The sequence below is a fragment of the Hypanus sabinus genome, chromosome 18, assembly GCF_030144855.1.
Source record: "Hypanus sabinus isolate sHypSab1 chromosome 18, sHypSab1.hap1, whole genome shotgun sequence".
In the NCBI taxonomy this organism is placed as follows: domain Eukaryota; kingdom Metazoa; phylum Chordata; class Chondrichthyes; order Myliobatiformes; family Dasyatidae; genus Hypanus; species Hypanus sabinus.
Window position 1 is genome coordinate 16,020,397 of NC_082723.1, and position 21,870 is coordinate 16,042,266.

General features: G+C 44.2%; 1 protein-coding gene across 2 annotated transcripts in view; it reads left to right on the forward strand.

Annotated features, from left to right (window-relative positions):
• ass1 (argininosuccinate synthase 1) overlaps positions 1-21,870 on the forward strand; it is a 189,227-nt gene that overhangs the window by 19,192 nt on the left and 148,165 nt on the right. For both annotated transcript variants that reach the window (XM_059993723.1, XM_059993722.1), the window contains 2 exons: positions 15,074-15,142; positions 16,663-16,851. In XM_059993723.1, the coding sequence (XP_059849706.1) occupies positions 15,074-15,142; positions 16,663-16,851 (258 nt within the window). The remainder of the gene's footprint in view (positions 1-15,073; positions 15,143-16,662; positions 16,852-21,870) is intronic.

Genomic DNA, 21,870 nt, shown 5'->3' on the forward strand with positions numbered 1-21,870 from the left:
CCGAAACGTTGACTGCCCGTTGAGTCCTGACGAAGGGTCTTGGCCCAAAACGTTGACTGCCCGTTGAGTCCTGATGAAGAGTCTCGGCCCGAAACGTTGACTGCCCGTTGAGTCCTGACGAAGAGTCTCTGCCTGAAACGTTGACTGCCCGTTGAGTCCTGACGAAGGGTCTCTGCCCGAAACGTTGACTGCCCGTTGAGTCCTGACGAAGAGTCTCTGCCTGAAACGTTGACTGCCCGTTGAGTCCTGACGAAGAGTCTGGGCTCGAAACGTTGACTGCCCGTTGAGTCCTAACGAAGAGTCTCGGCTTGAAACGTTGACTGCCGGTTGAGTCCTGACGAAGGGTCTCGGCCCGAAACGTTCACTGCCCGTTGAGTCCTGACGAAGAGTCTGGGCTCGAAACGTTGACTGCCCGTTGAGTCCTGACGAAGAGTCTCTGCTCGAAACGTTGACTGCCCGTTGAGTCCTGACGAAGAGTCTGGGCTCGAAACGTTGACTGCCCGTTGAGTCCTGACGAAGGGTCTCGGCCTGAAACGTTGACTGCCCGTTGAGTCCTGACGAAGTGTCTCGGCCCGAAACGTTGACTGCCAGTTGAGTCCTGACGAAGGGTCTCGGCCCGAAACGTTGACTGCCCGTTGAGTCCTGACGAAGGGTCTCGGCCCGAAACGTTGACTGCCCGTTGAGTCCTGACGAAGAGTCTCTGCCTGAAACGTTGACTGCCCGTTGAGTCCTGATGAAGAGTCTCGGCCCGAAACGTTCACTGCCCGTTGAGTCCTGACGAAGAGTCTCGGCCCGAAACGTTGACTGCCCGTTGAGTCCTGAAGAAGGGTCTCGGCCCGAAACGTTGACTGCCCGTTGAGTCCTGACGAAGAGTCTCTGCCTGAAACGTTCACTGCTTGTTTCCACAGGGCTGTCCAAGCTGCTGACGTGAGGGTTGTTGTTTTGCGGCAGTGCAAGAGATAATATATTACTATTAAGTTACTATAAAAATTAAAATAAGTGGTATAAAAGGGTTTTTGCGGGCGCTTGGGCTCGTTCTGGCTGCCCAGTCAGCGGTGGGAGCGGAGTACAGTGTATTAAATAAAAGTCCAGAAAGGACATGCGGGGTGGCCGTTGTTGGGAGTAGGGCAGTGGTGAGAGGAGGAGTGTCAGACTTTGGCTGAAAGGGGCATCGGCTCTGGACAAGTTTCTGTTAAGGTTCTCTTTTTTTTCTTAGAAACATAGAAAGTAGGTGCAGGAGTAGGCCATTCGGCCCTTCGAGACTGCACCGCCATTCAGTATGATCATGGCTGATCATCCAACTCAGAACCCTGTACCTGCTTTCTCTCCTTAACCCCTGATCCCTTTAGCCACAAGGGCCATATCTAACTTCTTCTTAAATATAGCCAATGAACCGGCCTCAACTGTTTCCTGTGGCAGAGAATTCCACAGATTCACCACTCTCTATGTGAAGAAGTTTTTCCTCATCTCAGTCCTAAAAGGCTTGCCCTTTATCCTTATTGTATCTGGTGTAGTAAGTCACCATTGTGTGTTCATCATGCTGGATGTTGGAGTTCTGGAGAACTACACCTGGGTGAAGTGTATCCAGCTGCAGCACCGTGAATGATCTTCTGGATCACCTTTGGTTTGTATAGGAGAGTGAGGAAATCATTGATCTGAGTTTCAGGGAAGTAATCACCCCTAAGTTGTGGGAGGTGAAATGGAAATGTGAATTGACAATTAGTGCAGAGTACCCCTGTGGCCTTTCCCCTCAATAATAAGCATACCGTTTTGGATACTGTTGGGGGGGGCTGATCTCCCAGGGCAGAACCATGAAGACTGGGTTGCTGGCACTGAGCATGGGTCCATGGTGCAGATGGGAATGAGGGAGAAGAGGGTAATAGGGGACTCAATAGTCAGGGGGACAGACAGGAGATTATTCTATGGATGTGAGTGGGACACCTGGATGGTATGTTGCCTCACAGGTGCCAGGGTCAGGGACGTCTCGGATCACGTCCACAACATTATGGAGGGGAAGGGAGAGCAGCCAGATGTCTTGGTACATTTTGGTACCAAGGACGTAGGAAGGAAAAGCAAAGAGGTCCTGAAGAGAGAATTTTGAGAGCCTGCAGAAATGAGAAGCAGGACCTCCTGGGTAGTAATCTCAGGATTGCTGCCTGTGTCACGTGTTAACGAGTGCAAGAATAACATGATCAGGCGTATTAATGTGTGGCTGAGAGACTGGTGGAGGGGGCAGGGCTTCAGATTCCAGTATCACTGGGGCCTTTTCTAGGGGAGGCATGACCTGTACTAAAAGGACGGGTTACACCTGAACCCAAAGGGGCCCAATATCCTAGCGGGCACATTAAATAGAGCAGTTAAGGAGGATTTAAACCAATTTGGCAGGGGGATGGGAACCGGGGTGATAGGGTTGAGGAAGGGGAAAACAGAAATAAATCAGAGATAGCGTGCAACAGAGATGATAGAAAGAACAGGCAGGAGATGAGGCGTAATCACAGCCAGTGGGATGAGTTACAAGGCAATAGAGGCGTGGTGCAGTTAAAACAGAAAGCAACAAATACTGGACTGAAAATGTTATATTTGAGTGCACGCAGCATAAGGAATAAAATGGACGACCTTGAAGTTCAGCTACAGATTGGCAAGTATGACGTTGTGGCCATCTCTGAAACTCGGCTAAAGGATAGCTGCCACTGGGAGCTGAACGTCCAAGGATTTACAGTGTATTGGAAAGATAGGTTAGTAGGCAAAGGGGTGGTTTGACTCTGTGTATAAGAAATAATATTAAATCATTAAAAAGAGACATAGGATCAGAAGGGGTAGAGTCTCTATGGGCTGAGTTAAGAAGTGGCAAGGGTAAAAGGACCCTAATGGCAGTTGTATACAGGCCCCCAAACAGCAGCCAGGATGTGGATTACAAATTACAGCAGGAGATAGAAAAGGCGTGTCAGAAGGGCAATGTCATGACAATCATTGGGGATTTTAACATGAGAGTGGATTGGGAAATTAACAGATGGCTTTTTAGAACAGCTTGTTGTTGAGCCCACTAGGGGATCGGCTGTGCTGGATTGGGTGTTATGCAATGATCCAGATGTGATAAGAGAGCTTAAGGTTAAGGAACCCTTTGTGAACAGTGATCACAATATGATCGAGTTCACATCGAAATTTGAGAAGGAAAAAATAAAATCCATTGTGTCGGTATTTCAGTGGAATAAAGGAAATTAAAAAGGCATGAGAGGGGAACTGGCCGAAGTTGACAAGAAAGGGACATTTGCAGGAAGGACAGCAGAGCAGCAATGGCTGGAGTTTCTGTGAAAAATGAGGGAAGTGCAAGACAGATATATTCCAAATAAGAAGCAATTTTCAAAGGGAAGAAGGACACTGTCATGGCTGACAAGTGAAGTCAGAGCCAAAGTAAAAGCAAAAGAGAGGGCATACAAGGAAACCAGAGCTCATGGGAAGATAGAGGATTGGGGAGCTTTTAAAAGACTTGCAGAAGGAAACTAAAAAGGTCATTAGGAAGGAAAAGATGAATTATGAAAGGAAGCTGGCAACTAATATACTAAAGATATATATGAAAATACTAAAGGTAAAAGAGATTCAAGGGTAGATATAGGACCAATACAAAATGACGTTGGAGATATTGTAATGAGAGATGCGGAGATGGCAGAGGAACTGAATGCGTATTTTGCATCAGCCTTCACAATGGAAGACATTTCCAGTATACCGGACTTTCAGGAGTGTCAGGGAAGTGAAGTTTGTGCAGTGAAAATTACAACTGAGAAGGTCAATGGTCAATGGTCTGAGGGGGGATAAATTTCCTGGATCTGATGGGTTCTGAAGGAAGTAGCTGGAGAGATTGCAGAGGCATTCAAGAATCGATAGATTCTGGCATTGTACTGGATGACTGGAAAATTGCAAATGTTACTCCGCTGTTTAAGAAGGGTGGGAGGCAGCAAAAAGGAAACTATAGACCTGTAGTCTGACATCAGTGGTTGGGAAGTTGTTGAAATCGATTGTTAGGGATGAGATCACGAAGAACCTGGAGGCACGTGACAAGAGAGGCCAAAGCCAGCATGGTTTCCTGATAGGAAAATCCTGCCTGACAAACCCGCAATTTTTTGAGGAAATTACAAGCAGGGTAGACGAAGATATAGCAGATGTGGTGTACTTGGATTTTCAGAAGGCCTTTGACAAGGTGCGACACATGAGGCTGCTTAGCAAGATAAGAGCCCATGGAATTACAGGGAAGTTACCAGCATGGGTGGAGCATTGGCTGAGAGTGGGAATAAAGGGATCCTATTCTGGCTGGCTGCCGGTTACCAGTGGAGTTCCACAGGGGTTGGTGTTGGGGCCGCTGCTTTTTATGATGAGTAACAATGATTTGGACTACGGTATTAATGGATTTGTAGCTAAATTTGCTGATGATACAAAGATAGGTGGAGGAGTGGGTAGTGTTAAGAAAACGGAGATCCTGCAGAAAGACTTAGATAGTTAGGAGAATGGGCAAAGAAGTGACAAATGAAATACAATGTTGGAAAGTGTATGGTCATGCGCTTTGGTGGAAGAAATAAACTAGCAGACTATTATTTAGATGGGGACAGAATTCAAAATGCAGAGTTGCAAAGGGACTTGGGAGTTCTTGTGCAGGATGTCCTAAAGGTTAACCTCCAGGTTGAGTCAGTTGAGAGGAAGGTGAATGCCATGTTGGCATTCATTTCTAGAGGTATAGAATATAAGAGCAGGGATGTGAGACCCCACTTGGAGTATTGTGAACAGTTTTGGGCTCCTTATTTTAGAAGGGATATACTGACATAGGAGAGGATTCAGAGTAGATTCACGAGAATGATTCCAGGAATGAAAGGGTTACTGTATGGGGAATGTCTGTCAGCTCTTGGGCCGTATTCCCTGGAGTTCAGGAAAATGAGGGGGGGATCTCATAGAAACATTCCAAATGTTAAAAGGTCTGAACAGATTAGATATGGCAAAGTTATTTCCCATGGTAGGGGATTCTAAGACAGGAGGGCACGACTACAGGAGTGAAGGACATCCATTTATAACAGAGATGCAGAGAAATTACTTTAGTCAGAGGGTGGTAAATCTGTGGAACTTGTTGCCACGAGCGGCTGTGGAGGCCAAGTCTTTAGGAGTATTTAAGGCAGAGACAGATAGGTTCTTGATTAGCCAGGGCATCAACGGGTATGAGGAGAAGGCAGGGAGTGGGGATGACTGGAAGAATTGGATCAGCCTTGATTGAATGACAGAGCAGACTCGATGGGCCGATTAGCCTACTTCTGCTCCTGTATCTTATGATCTTATGGTCTAACATTCATAGTATGCAGATTATAAAAGAATACTGTTAAAGTGCCATGCAGTTTTCAGGCCATGTAAAAATTTCATTGCACAGCTGTGAAAAAAACTTGGAGGGAAAGCTGATTGTGAGGTACTGGTCATTCAGAAGTCTAAAGGGAGAAACACTTGTGTCATTACTTGATGCCACGAAAGAGAAAACTTCCCAAGATCAGTTTAAGACTTCTTTCAAATCGGCTGTTATGTGCTTCTAGGTTGTTGGGTGGCTACTGAGTGTATACCCTCTCTCATGACAAAGAAACTACTTACACAGTTGAAGCAAGCATATCCGTCAGTCTCCTCAAAGCCTCCTGAACTTGCTCACCCATTTGCACACTCCTCTGTTGCTACCCTTGCCCCCTTTAAACAACTGGTCGAACTTTATTGATCTGCTGTGAAACAGCTGCGGGGGGGGGGGGGGGAGTGAACTAGTAGTATGTTTGGTACATTAATAGGAGTATTATACCATTATTTGCTGGTCTGAAGTACAGAAGGTGATGATTAGTGGGGTTTAATATACCCGCGGTGTGGTTGCCGGAGTTTTATGGCCGACACCGGCTGTGACCCAGCTTGCTTACAATTCTGATTTCACCCTCTGTTTCACGGCCAGCTAGGAAAGGGTCCCGTTTTCCGCCTCAACCGGAGGACGAGGCGTTGTTCTTGGGGTCCCACCTTCCATCAGGCATTCCTCGCTTCCTCGTAACTCGCCCCTGCAGGGGAATTCCATTGGTCACCTTTTCCTCTGCCTGCCTGAAGTTTACAATGTTCCCCTTAATTAGCAACCAAGTGGCCATTTTGTACTGTTCCAGAGACTTCCGATTTCAGTGCAGATAAGTGATTCTGTACATCCAAAACATAAGCAGGTGAGCAGAGGGGACTTAACAGGCCTGCAAGAAGATGAATTTAGGGCTGCATATGCTGACAGATATGTACTTGGATAAGAGATTTACTTTGAACTTTGATAGAAAAACGGAGGGCCATGTAGAAGGGATTTGATTTTAGAGTGGGTTATAGGGTTGGCACAACATCGTGGGCTGAAGGGCCTGTACTGTGCTGTGGAGTTCTATGTTCTGTGAGCCTCCCAGGTGTTCGCCAGTCCTTTGCCTCCTGCCGATGGGTCTCATTTTCCACTTGATCTCAGCTCCCACGGAGCTGTTACTTCTGTGACTTTGAAAGCCTTATCTAGGAAATGGAGCCGAATTCTTTACCCTCATCGCGCTTATCGAACAGAATGGACTATTACAACAATACACTGGATTCATGGCTCATGTTAAGCGTAATAGCTAATCCTTGAAATGTAATTAACTGAGTTTAAATTCTCCTGTCTACATTGTAGAACTCCATTTCTCATAGCTGGGTAATTAGTGTAGGCTTCTGGATTGTGTCCATTGACAGTGCATTAATCTGTTAGATACCCACACCATCTGATGGCATCCCAGTTCGATTTGAAAGCACAAAAGAAATAATGATAATGCACAGAATTATAAATGATGCTTCTTTGTAATTTTCCATTTTATTTCAAACCGTACAAAGGACTGGAATGAAAATTAAACTGCACCGTTAAATAGAAGTTCTAATTCAGTTGTACTGTGTGTAGACTGAGGCAATTTGATCAGCAGCCGGCATTGTTCTGCCGGTACAATAGTGGCTGGAAGCAGTGATACGAATCAAGGTTGTGATACAAATGAATAGCGGTAATGAAGATGCAGTGTGATTTGCTCTTCTCCCGGCCAAACTGAAAATTGATCACAAACAAGAGAAAATGTGCGGATGCTGGAAATCCAAAGCAACACACACAAAATGCTGGAGGAACTCAGCCCGAAACGTCGACTGTACTCTTTTCCACGGATGCCTGGCCTGCTGAGTTCCTCCAGCATTTTGCGTGTGCTGCTTTGGATTTCCAGCATCCGCACATTTTCGCTTGCTCGAAGTTGACCTTTTCTCTCATGTTCTTTCTGATGTGTTACATCACGGCCTGGTACGAAAACACCGATGCCCAAGAATGGAAAGCCGACAAGAAGTGTTGGATACAGCCCAGTCCATCACAGGGAAAGGCTTGCCGCCATTGAGCGCATTTACAAGGAGCGCTGCCAGCATCCTTCATGAAGGACTCCCACCATCCAGGCCGTGCTCTCTTCTCAGTGCTGTCGCCAGGAAGGAGGTACAGAAGTCCCAGGTCCCACACCAGCAGGTTCAAGAACAGTTATTACCCTTCAACCATCAGGCTCCTGAACCAGCGTGGATAACTTCATTCACGTCAATACTGAACCGATTTCACAACCTGTCGATTGACTTTCAAGGAATCTACAACTCATCTTCTCAATATTATTTATGCGTATTTTATTTGCACAGTTTGTCTCCTTTTGCCCATTGGTTGTTTGTCAGTCTACGTTTGAGTGTAGCTTTTCATCGATTCTATTGTATTTTTTTTGTACTACTGTGAATGCCTGCAAGAAAAGGAATCTCTGGTTACATATATGCACTTTGATGATAAATTTACGTCAAACAATGAACTGTGATCTGTAGAGCTTCCACGGGACTGAGGAACATTTCTGTTAGTATCCTTAATTGAGCACTTACTCTACGAAAAATTCAACTTTATTTTCCCTGACACCCTCATTTGGAAATATTTGAGTAATTTGTTTAGCCTAGAAATGTACTTCGAATCAAGTTTTCATCATATTAGTTCTAGTTGCTGAGTGAATGTGGAAAGCCCTGGATTAACAGCTCGTCCTTACTTATTTCACTTTCTGGATCTTCGACCGCTCCTTGGGCTTTGTCATGGGAGACATTCCAGAGTCCTGAAGTAACAGTCCGTAGCACTAAATTGTCCAGGAAGGTGGGAGAAGTGCTGAGTACGAACACTCAACCCTGTGAGCTCTGGATGAGCAGTAATGTCCAGCCTAGCCCACAGGAAAGCATCAAACTTTGAAAGAAAATGAATATCCACTATTCTGTAAACTCAAGAAGTTCTGCAAATGCCAGAATTCTTGAGTAGCACACACAAAATGCTGGAGGAACTCAGCCGGTCGGGCAGCACCAGTGGAGGGGAATAACCAGTTGACTGATCAGTCTGAGGCCTTTCACCGGGGCTGGAAATGAACGGGGCAGGAGCTTCCAGTCCTGAAGTGCCGACTCCACAGATGCTGCCTGCCCTGCCGAGTTCCGTCAGCATTTTGTGCGCGTTCTCTGACGTTCTGTACTCAGCTGGGTCCAGACTTGGTGTGGGAGGGAGACTCTGTGCGTGGTTGCAGAATGGCAGTTGGGGTTGGGGGGATGAATTAAAAGGGGGGTGGCCCTTGCTCTCTGCCATGTCAAGCATTAATTGATCAGGTTGAGGCAGATTTCCTTGGAGTAAGTTTTCCCTTCAGCTGCTCCCCCCTCCCCAGCCACCCACCGCGATGCAGGGGCTTGCACGGATCGGGTGACAGCTTAGGGTGTTGATCCTCGGGCAGTTCCAGCTCTGTACCAGTGCAGTTTACAGGGGCCCCACAAGGGGTGGCGGGCCCCGACTTGAATTTCATTTACGTAACCCTATTCCCTGTACTCTGCCACTCTCTCCCAACTCCACCTTACGGCCCTCAGCAGCTGAACTCCTGGCTCGCAGGCCCACAGGCCTCAGATCAGCGTAGCACCGTTACCCTGTGAACAACCCACCAATTCCGTCTCCGTCTGTGTGTTCTCCCTGTGGGTTCCCCCAAGGTGCTCAGGTCCCTCCCACATTCCAAAGACATGTGGGTTAATTGGCCACATGGACAGTGAGGCCTCATTGGGTTGGAAGGACCTGTTACTGTGCTGTATCTCCAAATATCTTCCTGAACTCACTCGCTGATATTCCACCAATTCAGAGGCATACCCCACCAGCTGCATACTTCCTCAATTGCTGTTTGCGTCAGAATCAGATTTAAAATCACCGGCTTATGCCACGAAATTTGTTAACTTCGTGGCATCAGTACAATTCAATACATGATAAATAAAGGGGAAAAATGGAATTTCAGCAGAACAGAAATCAAAAGAGTAGTGAAGTAGTGTTCATGAGTTGAATATCCACTCAAAGGTTGGATGGTGGAGGGGAAGCTGTTCTTGAATTCTTGAGTGAGTGTCTTCAGGCTCCTGATGTTAACAATGAGAAAAAGGCATGACCTGGGTCAGAGGTCGGCAACCTGCGGCTCCGGAGCCACGTGCGGCTCTTTGATCTCTGTGATGCGGCTCCCCGTGGTTTGTTAGCTTTTGAAATGTAATTCGAAATTTGAAGATTATGGTGATCTTGCGGAGACACCGTTTCCTAGCACATCCAAACCGGCTCACAATTAGCCACCGTTCCGGCTAAGGGAGATAGCCTACGGGGGGTTTGTGAGTACGTGTCTTTTGGAGCATCCGCGCCCACAGGGACGGGTTGAGGGAGGCTTTAAAGCAAGGCTGTTTAGTTCGAATAAAGTTACCTTTGACTGCAGTGTCTTTATTTTAGCGCTGCGTGTAGCGCTACACCGCTACAACGTGTTTTTTTATCGCTATTAATATACATCACCACTGCCAATGCCTAACAGCCGCCAGTGCGCGATTTCTTTTAATTCTTCGATCCAAGGTAGGCTACCTACGGAGTAACCTTCAACCCAACGTCTTTTTTTCGGGAGTTCAAAATGTTTTTGTTGCATGCAGAAATGTAATTTCGTTTTCTCTGCAGGAGTTCATCAATTTCATAAATGCAACACATTATAGTTTGTTTATACATAGCATAAAGGCAAAAAAAAACCCGTTGTATGCAGTGTTATTTCATTTTGTGGCTCCCAGTGTTTTCTTTTCTGTGGGAAATGGGTCCATATTGGCTCTTTCAGTGGTAAACGTTGCCGACCCCTGACCTGGGTGATTAGGAAGGGGAGGGAGGGCTTAATAATGGACGCCACTGCTTGAAGATGTCCAGGATAGAGCCCATGATGGAGCTGACTAAGTTTACAGCTCTGCAGCTTATTTCGATCCTGGGCAGTAGCCCCCACCTCCATACCAGCTCTCCACAGTACATCTGTAGAAATTCTCGAATGTTTCAGGTGACAGGCCAAACCTTCTTGAACGCCTAATGAAGTATAGCTGTTGTAGTGCCTCCTTTGTAACTGCATCAATATGTTTGTTTCAGTTAGATCCTCAGAGGTATGGACAGCCAGGGACTTGAAATTGCTCACTCTTTCACTTCCGATCCCTCATCTGACCCTTCCTGAAGTCCACAATCTTACTCGCCTCTCTACAGGAAGGATGTGGAGACCATAGAAAGGGTGCAGAGGAGATTTACAAGGATGTTGCCTGGATTGGGGAGCATGCCTTATGAGAATAGGTTGAGTGAACTCAGTCTTTTCTCCTTGGAGTGGCAGAGGATGAGAGGTGTCCTGATTGAGGTGTATAAGGTGACGAGAGGCATTGATCATGTGGATAGTCAGAGGCTTTTTCCCAGGGCTGAAATGGTTGCCACAAGAGGACACAGGTTTGAGGTGCTGGGGAGTAGGTACAGAGGAGATGTCAGGGGTAAGTTATTTTACGCAGAGAGTGGTGAGTGCGTGGAATGGGCAGCTGGCAATGGTGGTGGAGGCGGGTACGATAGGGTCATTTAAGAGACTTTTGGATAGGTACATGGAACTTAGAAAAATAGAGTGCTATGGGTTACCCTAGTAATTTCTAAGGTAGGGACATGTTCGGCACAACTTTGTGGGCCAAAGGGCCTGTATTGTGCTGAAGGTTTTCTATGTTTCTATGATGTTAAGTGTAAAAAAACACCTTCATCAACCTCTTAACCCATCACACTGTCCTGTCCTATTAGAATCTTTCTTCTTCAGCCCTGTATCTCTTCCACCTATCACCCCCCAGCTTCTTATTCCATCACCCCCCCCCCCACCCGCACTCTCCCACCTTCCCTTTTCACCTATCAGATATTACCTGCGAGCTGTACTCCTACCCCACACCCAATTCTGGCGTCTGTCCCCTTCCTGTCCATTCCTTTTGAAGGTTCTCAGCCCAAAACTTCAACTCTTTATTCCCCTCTGCAGATGTTGCCCCTCCAGCGATTTGCGTGTGTTGCTCTGGGGTTTCAGAGCCTGCCGTGCCCAGGACTTCACTGGTGTGTCCAAAGAGCCTGCCCAGCCACACTAATGCATGAAGCAGCAGGGAGTCTATCACTAAATGCAAAACTGATCGAGAGTGTATTGTGCAGTGACAATTAACTAGCCCCTGAGGGCACAGGTGAATTCCTGGCTGATTTTGTTGCTGCACTTTATTAAGTTCTTGATCTGAAGATTATTTCCTTTCAACCCACATCTACTCAATAGTCGGAGAGACCCCCTGTTGTATTTCCCCTTTAAGGCACATTTATCGGGCAGCAAAAGGAGAGATAATTACAGCCGGCTTGCTGATACTCAGTAAGTAGAGGAAAGTTTCTCGTGGGACTTGTCAGGCTGTGTGAACTTCATATCTTCTACAAGAAATGTTTTAAATTGTATCTGCCAGTCAACAAGACGGATAATACTGAAAGGAATTATTGAGACTGATTCTGAGTGACATTAAATGCTCTGTGAAGCCCGCGTGCCCTCTGGTGGACAAACATCCTTCTGCAGGTTCAGAGACAGTCTCCGAGTGAGCAACACGTCAAGGTTTAAAACACACACTTTGTTGCTCCTTGGATAAAACATTGCAAAATGGATTTTCAGATTTTAAGTGCCAAATCCAGAATTTCTATCCATTCCTAAAATTGTTTCTGAGATTGAGAAATTGCAACAAAGAGAGAAAAAAAATACCTGGCTAGCAAGTTTAATGGAAATAGGGAAGAATTTGGCCTGGTTGTTAACTTTATGCCTTATTTCAGAAAAGTTTGTGAAATTGAGGCAAGATGATGGAGTAAAGAAATTATGCTTCTTAAAGTTAATTGATATTTGAAATAAATTTTGTTTAGATCCAAGTTAATTACTTGTGGAGGCCAAGTCTTTCTGTATATTTAAAGTAGAGGTTGATAGGTTCTTGATTAGTCTGGGCATGAAGGGATTTGGGGAGAAGGCAGGAGAGGGGACTGAGAAGGAAAATGGAACAGCCATGATAGAATGGCGGAGAAGACTTGATGGGCCAAATGGCCTAATTCTGCTCTTATATCTTATGGGCTATGGTCTTTATTTACCTTACATTTCTCAATATTGCTTCAGAAAGGGAAAGTTACATTTCTGTAATACCCATCATTGTCCCTTTCATGAAACACAAAGCGGACGGCTGTTGAAGTGTTCGGCACGGGTATGCAGCAGGCGGTTTCAGCACAGCTGGTCCGCCAGGCGGCAGTGTGAATACGTTTAGTGCTGTTGAGTGAGAGATAAATATGGGCCAGAACACTGGGGACAACTCCCCTGCTCTCACAGTTCTGTTGTGACGTCCTGCAGAGACAGCACCTCACTCATGGATTGAACTGATGCATTTATGAAGGAGCATTAACATTCAAGGTAAATTTATTGTGCAAGTCCATAAATGTCAACATATACAAGCTTGAGATTCATTTTCTTGTGGGCGTTCACAGTAAATAGAAAGAAACTGAGAGCAAGTAAAAAGCTGCACACAACTGAGACAGACAAGCAAAATGTGCAAAAGACAACAAACTACGAGTACAAAAAAAAGCAAAATATAAGCAACAAATATTGGAAGCTGCGTTGCAGATCAGGATTGGGGAGTGGAAAATCACTGAGGTGGAGAGGCTATTGAGTTCCCGAGATCCTGAAAGCGATGCCGTTGGGAGTTTAGCAATCTGCCGTTTAACTCCTGGTAGGATCAATGAACAATCCAACCAAGACCTCAGTGGTGGAGCTGGTGAAGATGAGGACAAGTCACAACGGCAGTGAAGGGTCCCCAGTCATCTTGTACCGCAGGCCGCCGGACCCTGACCCTGATCTGCGTGGTGGCTGCCCGGGCATCAGCCTCCCCACGTTAAATAAAGTCATGCATCGGCATTCTCCGTCAGGCGCATCCAGCCAGACATCCCGGTCATGTGGATCCTAGCTCAGTCAGTACAGTCACCTGTACTGCTTTCCCTCTCCTAGATGAGCTACCATCCATGGTTAACAAGCCCCGTCTGCCCGGAGCGCCAGTGGCCCGCCTTTGCCCCTTCTCCTGTCAGTGAGAACAGCTCCGCTGGGCATAAGAACGATGCCACACGTGAAGGCCAGGAGTTGACTCCTAGCCATAGCCGAAGGGTGGTAGTGGGGACGAGCTCCCACTGCTGAACATAAGCTCTTCATGGTGTGTGTCTCACACAGCTTCTGACAGGAACAATAGTATTTAGAAATTATTGTATTTTTCAATTGTCTTTTTGAAAGATTATTAATAATTTTTAACAGATTTTCTAAAATACTCTGTTTATTTCCATCGGTCTCTGACATACTTCTATTAATAGTAAAACAATACGTACATATAAATAAGCAACATTCCTCATCTTTTTATCTTAAAGAAGTCCATAATTATTTTTACTAATTCATTACTCAATGATAGTCTCTGCTCAAAATTACCATGGGATAGAAGAGGATTGTTTAGAACATTAACACCAGTTTGGGCAGACACAAACCTAGGGAACATTGAGGAAGGGATGAAACTTGGTCTTCAAATCCAAGGATACCTGAAGGTGGCAGATAAAGTGATGAAACTTTCGTACAGAGGATGGTGTAGAGTGAAATGAGCTGCCAGCAGGAGTGGTAGATAAGGGTTCACATGTAACGATTTAGAGAAGTTTCGATGGGTATATGAGTGGGAGGGGTATGGAGGGGTAAGATCTGAGTGCAGGTAGATGGGACCAGGGAGGAGATAAGTTCCACGTGGACTAAAGAACCTGTTTCAGTCTTGTAGTGTTCGGTGACTCTAAGAAGGCATGTTGGATTCTTTAAAGGCTGAAAGATCCAATTTAATGTCAGAGAAATGTATACAATAGACATCCTGAAATGCTTTTTCTTCGCAAACATCCACAAAAACAGAGAAGTGCCCTAAAGAATGAATGACAGTTAAATGTTAGAACCCCAAAGTTCCCCCCAGCTCCTCTCCCTCCCACACATAAGCGGCAGCGGACGACAATTGGCCCTCCCCCACCAGCATCGGTACCTGTCACTCAGGTGAGCAAAATAATAGCAAAGACACAGACTTGCAGTTACCCCAAAGACTTTGCGTTTCACCCAGCATTCAACAGATTCTCTCCCTCCCTAATAAGGGAGAAGGAGGTGTCTCCGTTCTTTTCCCCAGCGAGCGGGGAGACGTCACAAACAACTTGCTGGTTTACGATGTTAAAAGTCTGTTACGTCACTTTTTTCGAGTTCTGTGCCCGAAGGTTGCAGTGATCTCGGGTTTTTGGGCTCGCAGCAGAAATCCCGACTCCCCTGATGACACACGGGTCTCCTGCCGTGACACCAACTTGTCTCCAGAGCCCAGAGATCCCAGGCTTCCGAATTCGAGCCGGTTCCCGCAAAGAACCGTAGTCAGCGTGCAACTCCAGCTCAGGGTCTTCAAAAGAACCCTGAAGGGGGAAAATAAAGATGGAAATCGGGCTGTTAACGGAGATGCAAGCAAAGGAATCTCCGTTTAGTGCCATCTTAACTTTGCTCCGCCTCTCATCATTAACTGGAACACATTATACAAGTGAGGGGTTATGGTTTTGAGGTGGTGGTTGAGTATTTTGTGTGGTTCTGATGCTTGAAGTAAAATTAATAATCCTTTCTTCCATCACCAACAGGCTGACGTTGGGCAGGATGAAGATTTTGAAGCTGCTCGAAAGAAGGCTGAGTCTTTGGGAGCCAAGAAGGTAAGATGGCATTGTGCTGTAATACTCGTGGTCCAGAGGAAACTGCCGCCTTTATGCACGTGGCCACTCTGCTGCTGGAGAGGGTTGGCGCTTGGTTCAGCCGTCGGCGTCCCCCTCGATTCATTGGCTCCATCTGATAGCTCAAGTTTGTCAGTCCTGATGAAGCGTCTTGTTTCCATTTCCACGGGTGAAGCCTCAGCTGCTGAGAGTGTCCTGCATTTTGTGTTTTTATCTCGGGTTTCCAGCTTCTGCAGTTTTTTGATCTTTCTTTACACTCCCTCAGCTTTTCACTCAACTGCTCGATACCTGCCCTCTGTGACGGTACACCTTCCATTGTTTGTGTCAAATTCTGTTTGAAAATTAGCCTTGCAGATCAACTTGGGATGCTTTGTTGTGGTCACGCTTAAATACAAATGATTGACTTTATTATTTCAACAGATTTTATTTTCCACACTGATTGGCAAACTAAATTGTCCGCAGCACCTAGAGGCCCGAAACATCAATTTGTCTATTCCTGCAGAGTTCTTCCAGCATTTTGTGCATTTTTCCTTCATTCTACAAAAGGAACAAGTACAATACTAGAGTGGCTTCTTGAAGACAAACCTTGACATTTGTTACTTCCAAGTAACAAATTTCTAACTCGATCTTTATAGTGAAACCGGCAAAGATCAACAATGTTATTGCGATATAAAAAGTACTAACCAAGCTAAATTAGTGATATTGCGACTTTCAAAGGTTCATTTATTATCAAAGAGTGAACCCTTCTACAACTCCGAGATTCGTCTTCTCCAGATAGCCACGAAACAAAGAAGGAACATGAAAGTCATTCAGAGAGAAACAGCAAACCCCCCCACCCCCCGTACAAAACAGAACGGCATCCCAATCACTAACATTCTCCCCCCACACAAAGCAGAATCTTAGCCTTCAAATCAGCGTAACTATGCGTTCTAATAACCTTCCAATTAGTGTTCAAAGCACATTTGAGCGAAGTTAGCACGATTAATTAACGTATTTAAGCGGTTAACAAAAAATGTAATTCCCCGTGGATCGACACCGTTCACGAGGCTGAACAACTATGACAAAGCATGAATACATAACTGTTCACGTCTGCTTCTACCACGCCCTAGACTATGACAGATTACCATATTAAACACGCCACAAAATACACTACAGACAGAAAAGAGAATCATGCCTCCTACAAGTACTATGATTGCACAATGTTGGGTGGGGAGAGTATTGAATCATGCTTGATATGTTCATAAGGCTAGATATGTATTAGGCCATAGAAGGTCTATGAATTCCCTCCCTGACAGTGATGTGGGTGTACCCACACCTCAGGGACTGTAGCAGTTCAAGCAGGCAGCTCATCACCACCTTCTCAAGGGCAACTGGGGATTGGCAATAAATGCTGGTGATGCTGACATCCCGTAAATGAATAAATAAAACGATATATAATCTAATTCTTTGGTTTTGTGTTGAGAGCCATGCATAACACGATACCCATTGTGCTTTTGTTTCAGGTTTTTATTGAAGATCTGCGGAAGGAGTTTGTAGAGGAGTTCATCTGGCCTTGGGTGCAGTCAGGCGCTGTGTATGAGGATAGATACTTCCTCGGAACATCACTGGCCAGACCCTGTATCGCCAGGGGTCAGGTCAAGATTGCCAAGCAGGAGAAAGCTCAGTTTGTGTCCCATGGAGCTACAGGAAAGGTATGTTCATGGGAACTTGATTTGAAATAGTTATTCTTTATCATCACAGAAATAAAATGCAGTTTTACAGTAACTGATATGACTATTAGTTTGAACTGAATAGATGAATGCCGCTTGTTGGGGAATCACTGCAGCACTAAGCAATTCCTATAATATAGATCCCCATATTCTTCATAAATTCATCAAATTTGAAACTGGATTTGGCTTTTAGTGTCAATAACAGAGGAAAGTCCAGAGCCTTTCTGCTTAGTAAGTTGTAAATTGCCCTGTGATTAGACCAGGGTTACCTCGGTGGGCTGTGCCTGCTGTAATGGCATCTGCACCAGACCCCGAGGGGAGTGGTCCCAGGTTCGAATCCGGCCGGCTCCTTGCACTTTTTCCATCCATGCTGGTTTGAGCATCGAGCTAGCAACTCGGCCTCGCGAGAAACAGACAGATGCTAAAGAAACAGCAAGGTGGCCACCCGATACGCCACAAGGCACGGAGAGGAACGACGACAAATTGGTTGGGTTACTGGGTGGCACAGTGCGATGGGCTGGAGGAGCCTGTTCCGTGGTATGTACGAGGAATAAACGATGGGAGTCATCCCTCTGGTTCGGGGTCTTTCCACAGACACAGTTGACATGTTATCTCAGCCACTTCTGCCCGTTGATCATTCAGCTCCTGTACAAACATTGTTCAAAGAAGCATTCACTTTATTTGTCACAAGTACATCACCACATGCAGTGAAATACATCGTTTGCCCCAACAACCAACATAAACGTATCTGTGTTTGGGGGTTGCCATGGTGCCGACACCATCATGGCATACCCACATCTTACTCATTTTTAACTCATACTGTGCGTCTTTGGATTGTGGGAGGAAACCGGGGACACCCAGAGGAAACTAACATGGCCACGGGGGAACATGCAAACTCCTCACAGGCAGTGGTGAGAATTGATCCTCGATCACTGGCGCGGAAAAATATTGCACTGACTGCTGCGCTCCGGTACAAGACCTTACGTGGTTTGTCCTCCTTCCAGACATGGAACCGCTAATTTACAAAGCCCATTAAAAAAAAATGAAAAATGTCTTAGGAGTTGTTATTCCAGTGCAGTTGGTTCATCCTTCATCCCGTTCTCCTTTCCCTTATCGGGCAACATTGCGGTTAAGGCAATGCTTTACAGCAGCCAGCTGTAAGGTCATGGTTCAATACCCACCACCGTTTGTAAGGAGTTGGTGTGTTCTCCTCGCGACCATGTGGGTTTCCTCCCGCGTGGAAAACATACAAATTCCTTACAAGCAGTGGCGGGAGGAATGCTGCAGGAGCTCAGCAGGTCAGGCAGCATCTATGGAGAGCAATAAACAGTCGGTGTTCGAAGCTCAGCAGGACCTGGCGAGGGTCTTGGCCTGAACTGCCCTGTGGATGTCGCCTGTGGCTGCTGCTCTGGATTTCCAGGGGCTCCGCCAGCACGGGGCTGTGTGCTTAGACCCCCCCCTCGACTCGCTTTACACTTGCGTGGCCCAGCACACGGAGGCTCCTCGATAGCTGCTGATTCGGAAAGGGCTGAAAGTTGGGGGGGTGTGATTCGTGTTAAAATCTCTGCGGTGCTTTGACGGGGAGGTCTTGTCATACCTGTGTTCCACCGACCTTGAGCATCTAACAATCAAACACCGGCCATTCTGTCTACCGAGAGACATCCCCTCTGTGATCCTGACAGCAGCTTACATACCTCCAGCGGCCGTCTGGAATCGAGCGCTTGAGGTAGTGCACGATGCCATCAACAACAAGAAGCAGTCCATCCCAACATGTTTCATGTCGTGACTGGTGATTTCAGTCAGGTTTGTTTGAAGAGAGCCCTGCCATCAGCATATAACGTGGGGGGTGGAGTTTCAAGATGGCGACGTAAACATCTGCCTTTTAGGCGCTCTTCATTTTTTCAACTATAATCACCCTTTAATCAAATCTTTTCGAATTTAATCATACGAGTTGATACTTTCAATTAACTTTTTTTTTCCTAAAACTATATTTGATCTAATTTTGTCAAACTTAAAATGGCTACAAGCAAGAAATCGTCTAAGGAGCCTTTATCCATCGACGCAATTTCTAATCTTCTGGATGTTTGGAAAGTTTGGAAAGCAAGCTGGAAAGTAAAATGGAAAGTAAAGCAACAAGTTTGGAAAGTAAACTGGCAAGTTTGGAAAATAAGCTTACCACGAAAATGTCTGAACTTGAAGGAGTTGTTAGATCGCTTGATAATAAGCTTCAGTCGCAGGCATCGGATATTCAGCGGCATGAAGATAAGCTCACGACTCTTGAAAAATTAATTTGTGAAAAAGTACGTACAATTGAAGCGCTGGACAAGAAGATACAATTGACTAAAATAATAGATCAGTATAAGTTTAAAATTACTGATCTCGAAAACCGATCTCGCAGACAGAACTTGCGAATCATCGGGTTTCCCAAAAAAGTTGAGTCCGGTGATTTAACTGAATTTTTCTCTAAATTACTGTGGGAAATTTTCGGTGGTGAAGGTTTGCAAGCTAAACCTGTTATCGACCGCGCTCACAGAGTTGCGAGGTTTTCGGCTGTGTCTGGTAAACCACGAGCGGTGATTGTTCGCCTTCATTATCCTCGGGAGAAAGAGCTTCTAATTCGATTAGCTCATAAAAAAGGTATGATTTCTTACAACACCAACACATTTCGAATTGTTGAAGATTATTCGTTCGAGGTAATGAAGGCGAGAATCGCCTTTAAACCAGTGATGGCAGAGATTCATTCGATTGGACTTAAGCAAGCTTTAATGTATCCAGCGAAGCTTAGAATTACGCTGAACGACAACAGTCAGCAATTTTTTAACACTCCGGAAGAAGCGAAGAAATTTGTTGAAGAATATCAATCTTCTAGTGCAACTTGAACTATGTGTTATGTTGAAGATTTTTTGGAGAGAGGATGCCATTTCATTTTAAGTTTTAACCTATGAAGCTGGGTTATAACTTCTTATCCTCATCTACGGGTCTGGTTCTTTTTTTTTACTATCATCACTGTTTATAGATGTTCTTTTTAATTTTTATAAATATCTTTTTTAAATTCTTTTTTCTGTTTCGGATATACACGTTTATATTTTGTAATAATGATTTACTTTTTTTTCAAGATGTCGTTTCTTCTTCCCATAAGACTTTGCTTTCTGTAAGCATTTATTTGTTTGCCTGTACTTAGAAATGGGACGAATGTTTTGGATTTTTTGGTCTTTTTTTTTATATATTGTAGTGTCTATTAAATTTTTTTAAATCCTATTTTGATAACTTTTTTTTATTAAATTTTTTTTAATAGATTGCTGAACTTACATTTGTATTTTGCAATATGGCTTTTTCAAAATGTCGTTTCTTCTTCCCATAAGCCTTTGCTTTTGAAACGTCATCTTTCTTGTATTTGAACATGGAATTTTTTTTTAAAGGTATATTACACTTTCAAATTTTAATGTTTATACTTTTTTTTTATTAATGATTGTTTTATTATATTAGTTTTTTCATTCTGACTGATATATATATATTTTTTGCAACCCTATATTTAAATCTGGGTGTTACATAGTTTTTTAAAATCTTTTTATGGAGCTGCCATCTTGAAATGGGGGTAATGTTAGTGTTAGATTATGCGCCTGCCGCTTGGCTTTCTTTCAAAGGGTGGGGGGAGGGGGTAGGGATCTTTTTTCACGCTTTTGCTTTTTATTTTTTTGCTTTCAGTCTATGGGCCGACTTTAAATTATTAATATTGTTGAGGTGTCATGTTCTCCGGTTGCTCCTGAATCAATTTTCCTTCTTCCTGAATTATGGGTTATGTGTCTTTTTAACCTTTTATGATATACACAACTAATATTGGCATGATGGATAAATCTATTAACTTTATCTCTTGGAATACTAATGGTTTAAATCATCCGATTAAACGTAAAAAAATATTTAAAGTATTCCATAGATTGAACGCTAATATTATTTTTGCACAGGAGACCCATATTAGGAGGGAGGATAATCAGCGTTTTTTTAGGTTCTGGAAGGATCAACAATTTCACTCGAATTGTACCGCTAAAATTAGGGGTGTGTCTATTTTTATAGACCCCTCAATTTCGTTTACACATCATGAAACTATTTCTGATCCACAGGGCAGATTTTTGTTGATAACTGGTTCACTTTTTAATCGAAAAGTGGTTCTAGTTAATATTTATGCTCCAAACTTTGACTGCCCTGAATTTTTTAAATGTTTATTTACTTCCTTCCTAATCTAAATGAATATATGCTGATAATGGGTGGAGATTTTAATTGTTGTTTGAATCCTTCGATGGATAGATCTAAACCTATCCGAACTCTTCCGAATAGATCAGCCTCACTTATTAATTCTTTTATGGTTGATTCGGGAATTACTGAAATATGGCGGTTTTTGAATCCTAAAGATAAAGAATTTTCATTTTTTTCACATGTATATCATACCTATTCTAGAATTGACTATTTTCTTATTGATCATCGGTTATTAATGGATGTTATTGATTGTAAATATGATTCTATTACTATTTCGGATCATGCACCTTTGAAGTTATCTATTAAGATTTCGGACTTTTCCAATAATATTAGATCTTGGAGACTTAACGCTACTTTGCTTCAAGACCCAGAATTTATCACCTACATAAAACAGCAAATTGACTTGTTTTTCTCAACAAACTAGAGATTGTCTCAAGAGATTGACAGAGGAATACTTTGGGATTCTTTTAAGGCTTTTATCCGTGGACAAATTATCTCATATTCCGTTGGTAAAAGAAAACAAAGATATTTAGATATTGCTTTATTAGTGGATAAAATTAAGGAAATTGATAAGATTTACTCCGTGACTCCTACCAAAGAACTTTATAAGAAGAGAGTTGAGCTTCAAATGGAACATAGTTTACTATTATCTTCTTCAATTGAAAATCAATTAGTTAGGACCAGGGCTCAATTCTATATTCATAGTGATCGAACTGGTAAACTGTTAGCTAATCAATTAAAAGCTATTTC